An 18,498-nucleotide genomic window follows, 5' to 3' on the forward strand; every position below is an offset into this window, starting at 1 on the left:
AGAACTTCTGACCTTGACTTGCTAAACATTATAAATAATGAACTTTCTAGGAGATGGATTAAAACAGAATGCACTTTAGGACCCAGAGCTTTGGAAAGAAACCATTCTAAGTTTTTAATGTTCTCCATATATGTTTAGATTCACTTTTAATGAAATAACATCAATTATATTAATCTTTTTCCCATTTGCTTCATTCTATTCAGTTTACGTGGAATCAACTTTCGACTGGACTCGTATTTGCCCATGAACTGGGACATGCACTTAATATGGACCATGATACAACGCTTTGTGGTTGCCCACAAGCATATTGCATTATGGAAGGATCTACAAGGTAAGTACATTTTATTTCTATAGCTACATACTGAGAACTACTTAGTAAAAACTCAGTTCATCAAAAACATTAAAGATGTAACATAATGAGTAACCAGAATTAAAATGTAACTAGAGATTGGAACAAATATGGATTCATGAAATTACAAGCTCTGTATCTTACCTATAGTTTATATTATTTTCCTCTATTTGCTCTGTCTGTTAGGTAGCACATCGGAGACTGATTACTATTGAAATATCTATTTCCACATATGTGTAGGTATACAGTGTTTTAATCAGATGAAAGACCCATGTAGCTTGACCTCTACTTTAAAAAAGAATTTTCATCTTCAAAATTTCAAAATGGCATAATAGTGAATATGGCAAAAGTGCCCACTTGATTGGGCAATAAGTTTTAGAACTGAGTAAACCATGAAGTACTAAATAAAGGGCAATTTTCAAATGGATTTCTGTGTATATAACAGCTTCCCTATGAGGAAAGACTGAAGAGGTTAGGGCTGTTCAGCTTGGAGAAGAGACAGCTGAGGGGGGATATGATAGAGGTCTAAGATCATGAGAGGTCTTGAATAAGTAGATGTGAATCAGTTATTTACACTTTCAAATAATAGAAGGACTAGGGGGCATTCCATGAATTTAGCAAGTAGCACATTTAAGACTAATCGGAGAAAATTCTTTTTCACTCAACGCACAATAAAGCTCTGGAATTTGTTGCCAGAGGATGTGGTTAGTGTAGTTAGTGTAGCTGGGTTCAAAAAAGGTTTGGATACATTTTTGGAGGAGAAGTCCATTAACTGCTATTAATCAAGTTTACTTAGGGAATAGCCACTAGGGATGTGCAGACCAAAAGTTTAAGTTCATAAGTCCATAAGTCGAAAGGGGGGGTCATTTGCGGTCAATATGGACATATGGAGAATTCCATAAGTTGAGTGTATGTCCATATGTGCAAATAAAAATTTAAACCCCTCACCCGCCTTAATCCCCCCCCCCACAAGACTTACCAAAACTCCCTGGTGGTCCAGCGGGGTCAGGACGCCATTTCTGAACTCCTTTGCAAGGAGCACGTGAGGTCGGCGTCACGTTGGAGTGACGCGGCGTCACGTGATTCCCCTCGGGTCCGCTCCCGGACCCCTCGTTGGGCCCAAAAGGCACTTTTGGCCAGCTTGGGGGGGGTCAGGAGGCCCCCCCAAGCTGGCCAAAAGTGCCGTTTGGGTCCAACGAGGGGTCCGGGAGCGGAACCGCGATGGACCACGTGACGTCGGCGTCATGTCGGAGTGACGCGGACGTCACGTGATTCCCCACGCGTCCGCTCCCGGACCCTCACGGAACTTTTGGCCAGCTTGGGGAGTTTTGGTAAGTCTTGGGGGGGGGGGATTAAGGAGGGTGAGGGGTTTAAATTTTTATTTAGATCAACAATCGCGATTTCCAACGTATTCAACATAACTATGTTGAATAAGTTGGAAATCCGATCGTTTACGCCTCATCACTTTTTTAAGTTAAAAAAAAAAAAAGTTGCGTTTTCCATTTAAGTTCAAAACGAATGCACACCCCTAATAGCCACTGCTTTTAATTGCATCAGTAGAATGGGATCTTCTTGGTGTTTGGGTATTTGCCAGGTTTTTGTGGCCTGGTTTGGCCTCTGTTGGAAACAGGATGCTGGGCTTGATGGAACCTTGGTCTGACCCACCATGGCAATTTCTTATATTCTTATGTTCTACACATATAAGTAGCCTTTTACAAACCTTAAGACCCAATATGGCCATTAACTTAGATGTGTTTGTCATGTTCATGTGTAAATTTACCCAGACAGTATGGAGAATTTTCTGGTGGAGGAGTTTGGCTTTATGTACAAGGTACACTATCCAGGGAGTGGCATCAGATGATAGACCAGGACTTGGGCTGGTCTTCCGTTAGCCAGCATGCTCCCCCGCAGGTTGAGCCCTTGGAATATGGGGGCCAGTAGGAATTGGCTGCGGCAGCTTTACATCTTGGTGAGTGTTTGTAAGGATTGGAGTTTGTACTGGAACATATTGTAGGTAACGACTGGAAATATGCTTGCATGCAGGCAAGGATTGGAACTGAGGCTTGAGGACAAGCAGGACTGGAACTGAGGCTTGAATGAAAACAAGGACTGGAGCTGAGGCTTGAATGCATGCAAGGACTGGAACTGAGATTTGAGCACAAACAAGGACTAGAACTGAAGCTTGAATGCAGGCAAGTACTGGAACTGAGGTTTGAGTGCAGGCAAGGACTGGAACTGAGGCTTGAAATCAGGTGAGGACTGGAACTGAGGCTTGAGTGCAGGCAAGGACTGGAACTGGATCTTGAGTGCAGGCAAGGACTGGAACTGAGGCTTGAATGAAGGCAATTATTGGACCTGAGGCTTGAATGTATGCAAGGAATAGAATTGACTCTTGAGCACGAGCAAGAACTGGAACTGAGGCTTGAATGCAGGCAAGGAATGGAATTGAGGGTCGAGAACCAGCAAGGACTAGGACTGAAGCTTGAATGCAGTCATGGACTGGAATTGGATCTTGAGTGCAGGCAAGGGCTGGATTTGGATCTTGAATGCAGGCAAGGACTGGTTCTGAGGATTGAATGCAGGCAGGGACTGGAACTGAGGCTTGAAATCAGGCAAGGACTTGAACTGAGGCTTGAAATCAGGCAAGGACTAGAACTGAGGCTTGAATGCAGGCAAGGACTGGAACTGAGGCTTGAATTTAGGCAAGGACTGGAACTGAGGCTTGAGCACAAGCAAGGACTAGAACCGAAGTTGAATGCAGGCAAGGACTGGAACTGAGGCTTGAATGCAGGCAAGGACTGGAACTGGATCTTGAGTGCAGGCAACGGTTGGAACTGAGGCTTGAATACAGGCAAGGACTTGAACTGAGGCTAGAGTGCAGGCAAGGACTGGAACTGTGGCTTGAGTGCAGGCAAGGACTGGAACTGGATCATGAGTGCAGGCAAGGACTGGAACTGAGGCTTGAGCACAAGCAAGGACTAGAACCGAAGCTTGAATGCAGGCAAGGACTGGAACTGGATCTTGAGTGCAGGCAAGGGCTGGAACTGAGGCTTGAGCACAAGCAAGGACTAGAACTGATGCTTGAATGCAGGCAAGGACTGGAATTGGATTTTGAGTGCAGGCAAGGGCTGGAACTGAGGATTGAATGCAGGCAAGGACTGGAACTGTGGCTTGAGTGCAGACCAGGAGTGGAACTGAGGCTTGAGTGCAGGCAAGGACTGGAACTGGATCTTGAGTGCCGGCAAAGACTGGAACTGGATCTTGAATGCAAGCAAGGACTGGAACTGAGGATTGAAATCAGGCGAGGATTGGAACTGAGGCTTGAGAGTAGGCGAGGATTGGAACTGAGGCTTGAATGCAGGCAAGGACTGGATCTTGAGTGCAGGCAAGGACTGGACCTGAGAGTGGAAAACAGGCAAGGACTGGACCTGAGAGTTGAATGCAGGCAAGGACTGGAACTGAGGCTTGAATGCAGGTAAGGACTGGAACAGGAATTTGACTGCAGGCAAGGACTGGAACTGAGGCTTGAGCACCAGCAAGGACTGGAACTGAGGCTTGAATGCAGGCAAGAACTGGATCTTGAGTGCAGGCAAGGACTGGAACTGAGGCTTGAGTGCAGGCATGGACTGGAACTGAGGCTTGAGTGCAGGCAAGGACTGGAACTGGATCTTGAGTGCAGGCAAGGACTGGAACTGAGGCTTGAATGCAGGTAAGGACTGGAACTGGATCTTGAATGCAGGTAAGGACTGGAACTGGATCTTGACTGCAGGCAAGGACTGGAACTGAGGCTTGAGCACCTGCAAGGACTGGAACTGAGGCTTGAGTGCAAGCAAGGACTGGAACTGGATCTTGAGTGCAGGCAAGCACTGGAACTGAGGCTGAGTGCAGGCAAGGACTGGAATTGGATCTTGAGTGCCGGCAAGGAATGGAACTGAAGCTTGCATGCAGGCAATGACTGGAATTGGATCTTGATTGCAGGCAAGGACCGGAATTGGATCTTGAGTGCAGACAAGGACCGCAATTGGATCTTGAATGCAGGCAAGGACTGGTTCTGAGCCTTGAATGCAGGCAAGGACTGGAACTGAGGCTTGAATGAAAACAAGGACTGGAGCTAAAGCTTGAATGAAGGCAAGGACTGGAGCTAAAGCTTGAATGAAGGCAAGGACTGGAACTGAGGCTTGAATAAGGGCAAGGACTGGAACTGGATCTTGAGTGCAGGCAAGGACTGGAACTGAGGTTTGTGTGTAGGCAAGAACTAGATCTTGAGTGCAAGCATGGACTGGAACTGGATCTTTAGTACAGGCAAGAACTGGAACTGGATCTTGAATGCAGGCAAAGACAGGAAGTGAGGCTTGAATGCAAGCAAGGACTGGAACTAAGGCTTGAGTGTAGGCAACGACTGGAACAGAGGCTTCAATGAAGGCAAGGACTGGAACTGGATCATGTCTGCAGGCAAGGACTGGAACTGGATCTTGAGTGCAGGCAAGGGCTGGAACTGAGGCTTGAATGAAGGCAAGGATTGGAACTGAGGCTGAGTGCAGGCAAGGACTGGAACTGAGGCTGAGTGCAGGCAAGGACTGGAATTGGATCTTGAGTGCCGGCAAGGAATGGAACTGAAGCTTGCATGCAGGCAATGACTGGAATTGGATCTTGATTGCAGGCAAGGACTGGAATTGGATCTTGAGTGCAGGCAAGGACCGCAATTGGATCTTGAATGCAGGCAAGGACTGGTTCTGAGCCTTGAATGCAGGCAAGGACTGGAACTGAGGCTTGAATGAAATCAAGGACTGGAGCTAAAGCTTGAATGAAGACAAGGACTGGAACTGAGGCTTGAATAAGGGCAAGGACTGGAACTGAGGCTTGAATAAGGGCAAGGACTGGAACTGGATCTTGAGTGCAGGCAAGGACTGGAACTGAGGTTTGTGTGTGGGCAAGAACTAGATCTTGAGTGCAAGCATGGACTGGAACTGGATCTTTAGTACTGGCAAGGACTGGAACTGGATCTTGAGTGCAGGCAAGGGCTGGAACTGAGGCTTGAATGAAGGCAAGGATTGGAACTGAGGCTTGAGTGCAGGCAAGGACTGGAACTGGATCTTGTGTGTAGGCAAGGACTGTTTCTGAGCCTTGAATGCAGGCAAGGACTGGAACTGAGGCTTGAGTGTAGGCAAGGACTGGACCTGAGGCTTGAGTGCAGGGAAGGGACTGGATCTTGAGTGCAGGCAAGGACTGGAACTGAGGCTTGAATGCAGGCACGGACTGGAACTGAGGCTTGAATGCAGGCAAGGAATGGAACTGGACTTCACTGCAGGCAAGGTCTGGAACTGAGGCTTGGAATCAGGCAAGGACTGGAACTGGATCTTGTGTGTAGGCAAGGACTGTTTCTGAGCCTTGAATGCAGGCAAGGACTGGAACTGAGGCTTGAGTGTAGGCAAGGACTGGACCTGAGGCTTGAGTGCAGGGAAGGGACTGGATCTTGAGTGCAGGCAAGGACTGGAACTGAGGCTTGAATGCAGGCACGGACTGGAACTGAGGCTTGAATGCAGGCAAGGAATGGAACTGGACTTCACTGCAGGCAAGGTCTGGAACTGAGGCTTGGAATCAGGCAAGGACTGGAACTGAGGCTTGAGTGCAGGGAAGGGACTGGATCTTGCGTGCAGGCAAGGACTGGTACTGGATCTTGTGTGCAGGCAAGGACTGGTACTGGATCTTGTGTGCAGGCAAGGACTGGAACTGGATCTTGAGTGCAGGCAAGGACTGGAACTGAGGCTTGAATGAAGGCAAGGAGTGGAACTGAGGCTTGAGTGAAAACAAGGACTGGAGCTGAGGCTTGAATGAAAACAAGGACTGGAGCTGAGACTTGAATGCATGCAAGGACTGGAACTGAGATTTGAGCACAAACAAGGACTAGAACTGAAGCTTGAATGCAGGCAAGTACTGGAACTGAGGCTTGAAATCAGGCGAGGACTGGAACTGAGGCTTGAGTGCAGGCAAGGACTGGAACTGGATCTTGAGTGCAGGCAAGGACTGGAACTGAGGTTTGTGTGTAGGCAAGAACTAGATCTTGAGTGCAAGCATGGACTGGAACTGGATCTTTAGTACAGGCAAGAACTGGAACTGGATCTTGAATGCAGGCAAAGACAGGAAGTGAGGCTTGAATGCAAGCAAGGACTGGAACTAAGGCTTGAGTGTAGGCAACGACTGGAACAGAGGCTTCAATGAAGGCAAGGACTGGAACTGGATCATGTCTGCAGCCAAGGACTGGAACTGGATCTTGAGTGCAGGCAAGGGCTGGAACTGAGGCTTGAATGAAGGCAAGGATTGGAACTGAGGCTTGAGTGCAGGCAAGGATTGGAACTGAGGCTTGAGTGCAGGCAAGGACTGGAACTGGATCTTGTGTGCAGGCAAGGACTGGTTCTGAGCCTTGAATGCAGGCAAGGACTGGAACTGAGGCTTGAGTGCAGGCAAGGACTGGACCTGAGGCTTGAGTGCAGGGAAGGGACTGGATCTTGAGTGCAGGCAAGGACTGGAACTGAGGCTTGAATGCAGGCATGGACTGGAACTGAGGCTTGAATGCAGGCAAGGAATATAACTGGACTTCACTGCAGGCAAGGTCTGGAACTGAGGCTTGGAATCAGGCAAGGACTGGAACTGAGGCTTGAGTGCAGGGAAGGGACTGGATCTTGAGTACAGGCAAGGACTGGAAGTGAGGTTTGAATGCAGGCAAGGACTGGACCTGAGGCTTGAGTGCAGGGAAGGGACTGGGACTTGATCTTGAGTGCAGGCAAGGACTGGAACTAAGGCTTGAGCTCAAGCAAGGACTAGAAGTGAAGCTTGAATGCAGACAAGGATTGGAACTGAGGCTTGCGTGCAGGCAAGGACCGGAACTGAGGCTTAAGAATATAAGAAATTGCCATGCTGGATCAGACCAAGGGTCCATTAAGCACAGCATCCTGTTTCCAACAGAGGCCAAACCAGGCCAGAAGAACCTGGCAATTACCCAAGCACTAAGAAAATCCCATGCCACTGATGCAATTAATCGCAGTAGCTATTCACTAAGTAAATTTGTTTAATATTTGTTACTGGACTTCTCCTCCAAGAACTTATCCAAACCTTTTTTGAACCGAGCAACACTTACTGAGTGCAAGCACGGACTGGAACTGAGGCTTGAAATCAGGCAAGGACTGGAACTGAGGCTTGAGTGCAGGCAAAGATTGGAACTGAAGCTCAAATGCAGCAAGGACTGGAACTGAGACTTGAATGCAGGCAAACACTAGAATTCAGGTTTGAGCACAAGCAAGGACAGAGCTGAAGCTTGAATGCAGGCAAGGAATGGAACTGAGGCTTGTAATCAGGCAAGGATTGGAACTGAGGCTTGAATGCAGGCAAGGACTGGAACTGAGGATTGAGTGAAGGCAAGGACTGGAACTGAGGCTTGACTACAAGAAAGGACTGGAACTGGGGCTTGACTACAGGAAAGGATTGGAACTGAGGCTTGAATGCAGGCAAGGACAGGAACTGGATCTTGAGTGAAAGCAAGGATTGGAACTGAGGCTTGAATGCAGGCAAGGACTGGAACTGGATCTTGAGTGAAAGCAAGGACTGGAACTGAGGCTTGAGCGCAGGCAAGGATTGGAACTGAGGCTTGAATACAGGCACGGACTGGAACTGAGGATTGAGTGCAGGCAAGGACTGGAAGTGAGGCTTGAATGCAGGCAAGGACTGGAAGTGAGACTTGAATGCAGGCAAGGACTGGAACTGGATCTTGAGTGAAAGCAAGGATTGGAACTGAGGCTTGAGCTCAAGCAAGGGCTGAAATTGTGGACTGAATGCAGGCAAGGAATGGAACTGGATCCTGAGTGCTGGCAAGAACTGGAACTGGATCTTCAGTGCAAGCAAGGACAGGAACTGAGGCTTGAAATTAGGCAAGGACTGGAACTGAGGCTTGAAATCAGGCAAGGAACTGAGACTTGAAATCAGGCAAGGACTGGAACTGAGGTTTGAAATCAGGCAATGACTGGAACTGAGGCTTCAGTGCAGACAAGCACTGAAACTGAGGCTTGATTTCAGGCAAGGATTGGAACTGAGGCTTGAGTGCAGGCAAGGACTGGAACTTAGGCTTGAGTGCAGGCAAGGATTGGAACTGAGGCTTGAAATCAGACAAGGATTGGAACTGAGGCTTCAGTGCAGGCTAGGACTACAACTGAGGCTTGAATGCAGGTAAGAACTGAAAATAAGGCTTGAGCACAAGCAAGGACTGGAACTGAGGCTTGAGTGCAGGCAAAGTCTGGAACAGAGGCTTGAGTGTGGGCAAGGACTGGAACTGAGGCTTGAGGGTAGGCAAGGACTGTAACTGGATCTTGAATGCAGGCAAGGACTGGAACTGGATCTTGAGTGCAGGCAAGGACTGGAACTGAGGTTTGAGTGTAGGCAAGGACTATAATTGAGGCTTAAGTGCAGGCAAGGACTGGAACTGAGGCTTGAGTGCAGGCAAGGACTGGAATTGGATCTTGAGTGCAGACAAGGGCTGGAACTGGATCTTGAGTGCAGGCAAGGACAGGACCTAAAGCTTGAATGCAGTCATGGACTGGAATTGGATCTTGAGTGCAGGCAAGGACTGGTTCTGTAACTTGAATGCAGTCAAGCACTGGAACTGAGGCCTGAAATCAGGCAAGGACTGGAATTGAGGCTTGAAATCAGGCACGGACTGGAACTGAGACTTGAAATCAGGCAAGGACTGGAACTGAAGCTTGAAATCAGGCAAGGATTGGAACTGAGGCTTGAGTGCAGTCAAGGAATGGAATTGGATCTTGAGTGCAGGCAAGGAGTGGAACTGGGGCTTGAGTGCAGTCAAGGAATGGAATTGGATCTTGAGTGCAGGCAAGAACTGGATCTTGAATGCAGGCAAGAACTGGATCTTGAATGCAGGCAAGGACTGGAACTGAGGCTTGAATGCAGGCAAGGACTGGAACTGAGGCTTGAGCGCAAGCAAGGACTAGAACTGGAGATTGAATGAAAATAAGGACTGGAGCTGAAGCTTGAATGAAAACAAGGACTGGAGCTGAAGCTTGAATGAAAGGCAAGGACTAGAACTGAAGCTTGAATGAAGGGAAGAACTGGAACAGGATCTTAAGTGCAGGCAAGAACTGGAACTGGGGCTTGAATGCAGGCAAGGACTGGAACTGGATCTTGAATGCAGGTAAGGACTGGAACTGGATCTTGACTGCAGGCAAGGACTGGACCTGAGGCTTCAATTAGGGCAAGGCCTGGAACTGGATCTTGAGTGCAAGCATGGACTGGAACTGGATCTTGAGTGCAGGCAAGGACTGGAACTGGATATTGAATGCAGGCAAGGACTGGAAGTGAGGCTTGAATGCAAGCAAGGACTGGAAGTGAGGCTTGAATGCTGGCAAGGATTGGAACTGAAATTTGAGCACAAACAAGGACTAGAACTGAAGCTTGAATGTAGGCAAGGACTGGAATTGAGGCTTGAGCACCAGCAAGGACTGGAGCTGAGGCTTGAATGCAGGCAAGTACTGGAACTGAGGTTTGAGTGCAGGCAAGAACAGGAACCGGATCTTAAGTGCAAGCAAGGACTGGAAATGAGTCTTGAAATTAGGCAAGGGCTTTAACTGAGGCTTGAAATCAGGCATGGATTGGAACTGAGGCTTGAGTGCAGGCAAGGTCTGGAACTGAGGCTTGAATGCGGGCAAGGACTGGAACTGGTTCTTGAATGCAGGCAAGGATTGGAAATGAGGGTTGAGTGCAGACAAGAACTGGAACTGAGGCTTGAGTGCAGGCAAGGACTGGACCTGAGGCTTGAATGCAGACAGGGACTGGAACTGGATCTTGACTGCCGGCAAGGACTGCAACTGGATCTTGACTGCCGGCAGGGACTGCAACTGGATCTTGCGTGCAAGCAAGGACTGGAACTGAGGCTTGAAATCAGGCGAGGATTGGAACTGAGGCTTGAGAGCAGGCGAGGATTGGAACTGAGGCTTGAATGCAGGCAAGGACTGGAACTGAGGCTTGAGTGCAGGCAAGGACTGGAACTGGATCTTGAATGCAGGTAAGGACCGGAACTGAGGTTTGAGTGCAGGCAAGGACTGGAACTGAGGTTTGAGTGCAGGCAAGAACAGGAACTGGATCTTAAGTGCAAGCAAGGACTGGAAATGAGGCTTGAAATCAGGCGAGGATTGGAACTGAGGCTTGAGAGCAGGCGAGAATTGGAAATGAGGCTTGAATGCAGACAAGGTTTGGAACTGAGGCTTGAATGCAGGCAAGGACTGGAACTGAAGCTTGACTGCAGGCAAGGACTGGACCTGAGGCTTCAATTAGGGCAAGGACTGGAACTGGATCTTGAGTGCAAGCATGGACTGGAACTGGATCTTGAGTGCAGGCAAGGAATGGAACTGGATCTTGAATGCAGGCAAGGACTGGAAGTGAGGCTTGAATGCAGGCAAGGATTGGAACTGAAATTTGAGCACAAACAAGGACTAGAACTGAGGTTTGAGTGCAGGCAAGAACAGGACCTGGATCTTAAGTGCAAGCAAGGACTGGAAATGAGTCTTGAAATTAGGCAAGGGCTTTAACTGAGGCTTGAAATCTGGCAAGGATTGGAACTGAGGCTTGAGTGCAGGGAAGGATTGGAACTGAGGCTTGATTGAGTGCAGGCAAGGACTGGAACTGAGGCTTGAGTGCAGGCAAGGTCTGGAACTGAGGCTTGAATGCGGGCAAGGACTGGATCTTGAGTGCAGGCAAGGACTGGAACTGAGGCTTGATGCAGGCATGGACTGGAACTGGATTTTGAGTGCAGGTAAGGACCGGAACTGGATCTTGAGTGCAGGCAAGGACTGGAACTGGATCTTGAATGCAGGCAAGGTTTGGATCTGAGGATTGAATGCAGGCAAGGACTGGGACTGAGGCTTGAAATCAGGCAAGGACTGGAACTGAGGGTTGAGTGCAGGCAAGGACTGGAACTGAGGCTTGAAATCAGGCAAGGACTGGAACTGAGGAGTGTAGGCAAGGACTGGAACTGAGGGTTGAGTGCAGGCAGGGATTGGAACTGAGGATTGAGTGCAGGCAAGGACAGGAACTGAGGGTTGAATGCAGGCAAGGGCTGGAACTGAGGATTGAGTGCACTCAAGGGCTGGAACTGAGTCTTGAGTGCAGGCAAGGACTGGAACTGAGGCTTGAGTGCAGGCTAGGACTGGAACTGAGGCTTGAATGCAGGGAAGGACTGGAACTGAGGATTGAGTGCACGCAAGGGCTGGAACTGAGGATTGACTGCAGGCAAGGACTGGAACTGAGGCTTGAGTGCAGGCAAGGGCTGGAACTGAAGCTCGAGTGCAGGCAAGGACTGGAACTGAGTTTTGAGCACAAGCAAGGACTAGAACTGAGGCTTGAATGCAGGCAAGGACTGGAACTGGATCTCGACTGCAGGCAAGGTCTGGAACTGAGGATTTAATGCATGCAGGGACTGGAACTGGAGCTTGATTGCAGGCAAGGATTGGAACTGATGCTTGACTGCAGGCAAGGACTGTAACTGAAGCTCGAATGCAGGCAAGGACTGGAACTGAAGCTCGAATGCAAGCAAGGACTGAAACTGAGGCTCGAGTGCAGGGAAGGACTGGACCTGAGACTTGAATGCAGGCAAGGACTTGAACTGCATAGAGGCACAGTGCTGGCTACTGACAGGGACAGGACACACAGTAGGCTGCACACTGAACACAGAGGATTGAAGGCACATTAATCATAAAGAACCTGGATAGGCTGTAGAGTAGAGTAAGGACTAAATAAGCCACAGAGCAGGAGAAGGCCCAGGTATGCATCAGAACAAGGTAAGGGACAAGAAGGCCTGAAGGCCACATTACAAAGCAAGGAGCAAGAAGGTTGGAAGGCCATAAGGCATTGTGCGAGAAGGCCCGGAGGCCACATGCAAGGCAAGACAAGGATACACCTGAGTAGGCCTCATGCAACAGTGGCTAGGGCAAGGAGCCAAGAGCGACTCCACGCAGAAGCAAGGAGGGTTTGGCAAGGCTGAATTATGTAGGGCTGCACCACAGACTGAGTTGGATGACCTATGAGGAGACAGCTTTGGTGGCTGAGCAGAGCTCACTGGATGGCTCTTCAGGTGCAGAGACATCATAGTCATCTGAATCCGGGTACGAAGAGGCTGTGTAGCAGGCAAAATCCTAACAATTCAACCATATGCACATACATTTTCAGGGAAATTTTGTGCACACCAATTAGAAGGTGTAACTTGTGTGGGGTAGTTTTGGCAGGATAATTTTCAAAGCAGAATTATGTGTGAAAGTCCACTTTGAAAATTGATGTAACTTATACGTGCATTAGTGGCATAAGTTATGCCAGGTGTTAAACAATTACCCTCAAAATTTTGCTCCTTGCTGCTGCTGAAAATATTCTTTTATATTAGCAATAGCAGCCTGTAAAATCAATATATTTACTCCACTTTCCTTGGTGGAACAGACATGGTGACATTTTTCTAGCACAGCATGGCACTAATTGCTCCTGCAGGCTCTGATATCTTATTTTGGACCATTGTTAAGAATATCCAAAGATGTAGTCGATGAGTTCTCAAGACCTTTATATACATGTGATAATGGCTTAAATACTGGAAATATCTCAAATGTTTTTTTTTCAAAGACAACTGTTCTTTTTCATACATATTTTAATCTATGCAAACGGGTTTTGCATTTAATTATCTTATCATGACGTTCAAATACTAAATATCTTTCTTTTTGCTTTCATATAATAGACCAACCAAAATATTTAGTAACTGCAGCGTTGACCAATATGCATTTTTAATTAAGAAAGGCCGTGCAGAATGTCTATTGAATAAACCAATCTTAGTTACTGAAATTCCTGTTACACCAGCAACAGCATTATGTGGAGATAAGGTGGTGAATGCAACTGAGGAATGTGACTGTGGCTCTGAACAGGTTTGTAGCTAGTTTTAAATTTGAAACTTTTATTAACCTTTTAATCAACTTCGTTTAATGTTCACATTTTTTGATCAGACATCCAACTGAAGTTACAAGTCATCCCCAGTCCTTCTCACCTCTTTCCCAACAAGAGCTGATTGCCCCAAGAATGCTTTGTATCGCAAGTCTCTAATATCATCAAACATTGCACAAATGAAGCAATATTTATTCTTTCGATTGCTGTAAGATTTTCCATTTGGTAAACTCCCCAAAGTTTTTTGTAAAAGTGCAGTCATATCAGGTTCGTATAATTTCTTCCAATGAGCTGCTAAATTGCACTGTGCTGTAATCAGAATCTGCCTAATTAACTTGTCCAATCCTGGTGAGGCATTTTCCACTGGTGCATTCAAAAGGAAGATCTTCGGGTCCCACCCTACCTGGACCCAAGATCAACTTCTGCACATTCTTTCAAAAAGGAGTAATTATATCAAAAGCCTGCCAGATATGTGTCATCATGCCTACTTCCCCACATCCCCTCCAACATTTATTGGAAGCACATGCATACATTTTTTTCAATGTCTGTGAGGTATAATACTATCTATAATACACCTTAAAAGAATTTTCAGCAAGTTTCGCTGACAGAAAGGACTTGGCCACTCGAGCATGAATCTCAATCCATTCATCTTCATCCAATGTACAGTTCAGTTCTTATTCCCAAACTGTTTCATATTTTAACTTTCCTTCTGGTGGTGCTTCAAAGCTAAATAAATCTTAGATCTAAAACTCTTCGATAATTCACAATTGTTATATATGGTAACTTCTCCAAAATAGATTTATTCTTACATAAATATTACTTGTTCATATGTCCTGTTAAATAATGCCTTTGTTACATTCGGTGGTCCATATGGAATGCCCCTGGACCACACCCTTACCTTTAAGAACATAAGAACATGCCATACTGGGTTAGACCAAGGGTCCATCAAGCCCAGCATCCTGTTCCCAACAGTGGCCAATCCAGGCCATAAGAACCTGGCAAGTACCCAAAAACTAAGTCTATTCCATGGTACTGTTGCTAGTAATAGCAGTGACTATTTTCTAAGCCAACTTTAATTAATAACAGGTAATGGACTTCTCCTCCAAGAACTTATCCAATCCTTTTTTAAACACAGCTACACTAACTGCACTAACCACATCCTCTGGCAACAAATTCCAGAGTTTAATTGTGCGTTGAGTGAAAAAGAACTTTCTCCGATTAGTTATAAATATGCCACATGCTTCAAGGAGTGTCCACTAGTCTTTCTATTATCTGAAAGAGTAAATAACTGATTCACATTAACCCGTTCTAGACCTCTCATGATTTTAAACACCTCTATCATATCCCCACTCAGCCATCTTTTCTCCAAGCTGAAAAGTCCTAACCTCTTTAGTCTTTCCTCATAGGGGAGCTATTCCATTTCCTTTATCATTTTCGTCGCCCTTCTCTGTACCTTCTCCATCGCAACTATATCTTTTTTGAGATGTGGCGACCAAAATTGTACTCAGTATTCAAGGTGCAGTCTCACCATGGAGCGATACAGAGGCATTATGACATTTTCTGTTTTATTCACCATTCCCTTTCTAATAATTCCTAACATTCTGTTTGCTTTTTTCACTGCCGCAGTACACTGAGCCGACAATTTCAATATATTATCCACTTTGACGCCTAGATCTCTTTCTTGGGTGGTAGCTCCTAATATGGAACCTAACATTGTGTAACTTTTCCGTATATGCATCACCTTGCACATATCCACATTAAATTTCATCAGCCATTTGTTTACCCAATTTTCCAGTCTCATAAGGTCTTCCTGCAATTTATCACAATCCGCTTGTGATTTAACTACTCTAAACAATTTTGTATCATCTGCAAATTTGATTACCTCACTTGTCGTATTTCTTTCCAGATCATTTATAAATATATTGAAAAGTACTGGTCCCAATACAGATCCCTGAGGCACTACACTGCCCATTCCCTTCCACTGAGAAAACTGTCCATTTAATCCTACTCTTTGTTTCCTGTCTTTTTGCCAGTTTGTGATCCACGAAAGGACATCGCCACCTATCCCATGACTTTTTACTTTTCCTAGAAGCCTCTCATGAGGACCTTTGTCAAATGCCTTCTGAAAATCCAAATATACTACATCTACCTTTATCTACATGTTTATTAACTTCTTCAAAAAAATGAAGCAGATTTGCGAGGCAAGACTTGCCTTGGGTAAAGCCATGCTGACTTTGTTCCATTAAACCATGTCTTTATATATGTTCTGTGATTTTGATATTTAGAACACTTTCCACTATTTTTCCTGGCACTGAAGTCAGGCTAACTGGTCTATAGTTTCTCGGATCATCCCTGGCGCCCTTTTTAAATATTGGGGTTACATTAGTCAACCTCCAGTCTTCAGGTATAATGGATGATTTTAATGATAGGTTACACATTTTTACTAATAGGTCTGAAATTTCATTTTTGATTTACTACTCTTCAGTTTGACAATCAGGCCTACCACATCTTCTAGGTTCACCGTGATTTGGTTCAGTCCATCTGAATCATCACCCATGAAAACCTTCTCCGATATGGGTATCTCCCCAACATCCTCCAGTAAAAACTGAAGCAAAAAAATCATTTAATCTTTCCTCGATGGCCTTATCTTCTCTAATTGCCCTTTTAACCTCTCAATCATCTAATGGTCCAACTGACTCCCTCACAGGCTTTCTGCTTCAAATATATTTTTAAAAGTTTTTACTGTGAGTTTTTGCCTCTACGGCTAACTTGTTTTCAAATTCTCTCTTAGCCTGTCTTATCAATGTCTTTTATTTAACTTGCCAACGTTTATGCATTATCCTATTTTCTTCTGTTGGATCCTTCTTCCAATTTTTGAATGAAGATCTTTTGGCTAAAATAGCTTCTTTCACCTCCTGTTGCGTCCATCGCTGCTCGACGCCCTCACTTCACCCTCTCTACCTCTGTGGCGACTCCCTCCGAGTCTGATGGACGGTTAGCTGCCGCGGTGTCTCCATGCTGTCTCCCTCCAGCGTCCCTGGACCGGTTCGATGCTGTGGATCCACCATGTTCCTCCAATTGATGTACCAGCAAGGGCGTGAACCTCAGGGGCATCCCCCTGAGCTGACGTCATCCGCTTCCAATATAAAAGGTCTCAGTATTCGTTAACGATTTGAGTTAGCAAGGACTCGGGAAATTCCTTACGCTAAGGATTCGTCCAAGCTACTCTGCCTCCTCAGACTTACCAGGGGTACCTGCTCCTCGGGGGCCTTGCTCTCTTTTCTTTATTTCAGATTGCAGATAGGAACCAGTATTCGCTCCTCGAGGGCCCATGTTCCTGGACACTCTGAAGATTCTCTACTGCCTGGAAGCTATTACAGATACAGACATCTGTGAGTTACCATTGCTCTCTCAAAGCTTTCCCTGGAACCAGGTACTCGCTCCTCGAGGGCCTAACCGTTTCCAGCTACTGAGCTTCTTTAAGACCTTATGTGAGAATTGTCATCTAGTTCTGGCTATGAACACAGCATACCTTTGTGTACTCACTATCTACGTCTCTTTACAGCTCAGCCACCCTGGGATCGCTGTTCCAGTATCTGAGGGACGCCAGCCCTGCCGGGCATAACAGTTCACTACTGCCACCTCTGGTGGTTCTACTAATCTGTCTAATAAAAGAACTATCTGTGTCTGTCTCCATACCCAAGCCTAGTCGGTGGTCCCTCTCAGGATATCCTACTGGGGGCGCTGTCATCTGCCATCGGCCCAAAGATTCAACTTTCTATATTCTTCTACAGCAGAGTGCCCTCTCCAAACACTCCGCTGGTAGCAGATTGCTAACAGATTGCCAACTCCTCCTCCTACAGGAGTATCCAGCAGCCGAAGTCATAACAGATTGCCAACTCCACCTATGAAGTACAACTAGATTGCTAACTCCTTCCCTCTTGAGGAGTAATCACTATCAAGGTTGCTAACTCCTCCCTTCTGGAGGAACAGAGCATAACAAGATTGCTAACTCCTCCCCTCGGAGGAGTAGATCCATAACAAGATTGCTAACTCCTCCCCTTGGAGGAGTAGATCCATAACACGTCCCCTTTTAACCATGCTGGTGATCGTTTTGCCTTCTTTCCACCTTTCTTAATGTGTGGAATACATCTGGACTGTGTTGCACCCTGGGGTGGACCCTAGTCCTGGGGCAGAGGTGGAATGACTCCTGAAAGGGAACAGGAGGTAACTGCCCCCAGGGGACGGAGCACTAGAGGAGACAGAAGCTAGGAAGATCTTCACCACTGGAAGCCCGAGGTCCCCCCGGGAGGAGCCTGAAGGGACCCAGGCCGTTTGGACTTAGGTGGGCCTCGTAGGGTCTCAGAGGAGAGTGAAAGTCCGGCATGCCAACGGAGACAGGGGGAGCGCGATCGGGTTCAGAGATGGTTGCTGATTGGAACAGGGAGAACCAGAACAGCGTTGGTGATGACAAGGCGAGGAACTGAGTCAGAATCTGCAGACGAGGTCAGGCAGGCAAAGGTCAATGTCCAGAGGTCAGTCCGAAGAATGGTCAGCAAAGTAGAGGTCAGGTACTGGAGGTCAGCCGAGTTCAAAGGCAGGCTGAAGTCTTGAGGCAGGCAAGCAGGCAGGTCAGGAGCAGGCTGTGGTCTTTGAGGCAGGCGGCAGGCAAGCAGGCAGTCAGGAACAGGCTGTGGTCTTTGAGGCAGGCAGCAGGCAAGCAGGCAGGTCAGGAACAGGCTGTGATCTTTGAGGCAGGTGGCAGGCAAGCAGGCAGGTAAGGAACAAGCTGAGGTCAGTACCAGTAAGACAGTCCAAGGGTACTACCTGGGTAGACAGACGAACACAGGAACGAACAGGAACTAGGATGCAGGAACGAGTCAGGAACAGAACTGGAACAGAAGGATCCTGGAACGAGACTAGGACAAGCAGGAAGAAGTACAAGCGCAGAGGCAATCTCAGAACAAACCGACCCGATTGCCAAGGCAAGGAAGCAGAGACAGGAACTTCCTTATATCGGGGGATCAATTAGGACATGCCACGGAGCTAGGATCCGCCCTTGGCCCTACATGAGTCCGGGCAGTCCGCGCATGAGTGCTTATGGGCTTGGCCAACATGGCCAAGGACGCCGAACCTCGGCGTGAGGCCCGGCGCGCAGTGGAAGGCCCAGTGAC

At 47.2% G+C, this 18,498-nt stretch overlaps 1 protein-coding gene across 2 annotated transcripts in view; it reads left to right on the top strand.

The window, feature by feature from the left end:
• LOC115092775 (disintegrin and metalloproteinase domain-containing protein 9-like) overlaps nucleotides 1–18,498 on the top strand; it is a 1,307,906-nt gene that overhangs the window by 797,561 nt on the left and 491,847 nt on the right. For both annotated transcript variants that reach the window (XM_029604079.1, XM_029604080.1), the window contains exons 12-13: nucleotides 204–331; nucleotides 13,125–13,308. In XM_029604079.1, the coding sequence (XP_029459939.1) occupies nucleotides 204–331; nucleotides 13,125–13,308 (312 nt within the window). The remainder of the gene's footprint in view (nucleotides 1–203; nucleotides 332–13,124; nucleotides 13,309–18,498) is intronic.

The sequence above is a fragment of the Rhinatrema bivittatum genome, chromosome 5, assembly GCF_901001135.1.
Source record: "Rhinatrema bivittatum chromosome 5, aRhiBiv1.1, whole genome shotgun sequence".
In the NCBI taxonomy this organism is placed as follows: domain Eukaryota; kingdom Metazoa; phylum Chordata; class Amphibia; order Gymnophiona; family Rhinatrematidae; genus Rhinatrema; species Rhinatrema bivittatum.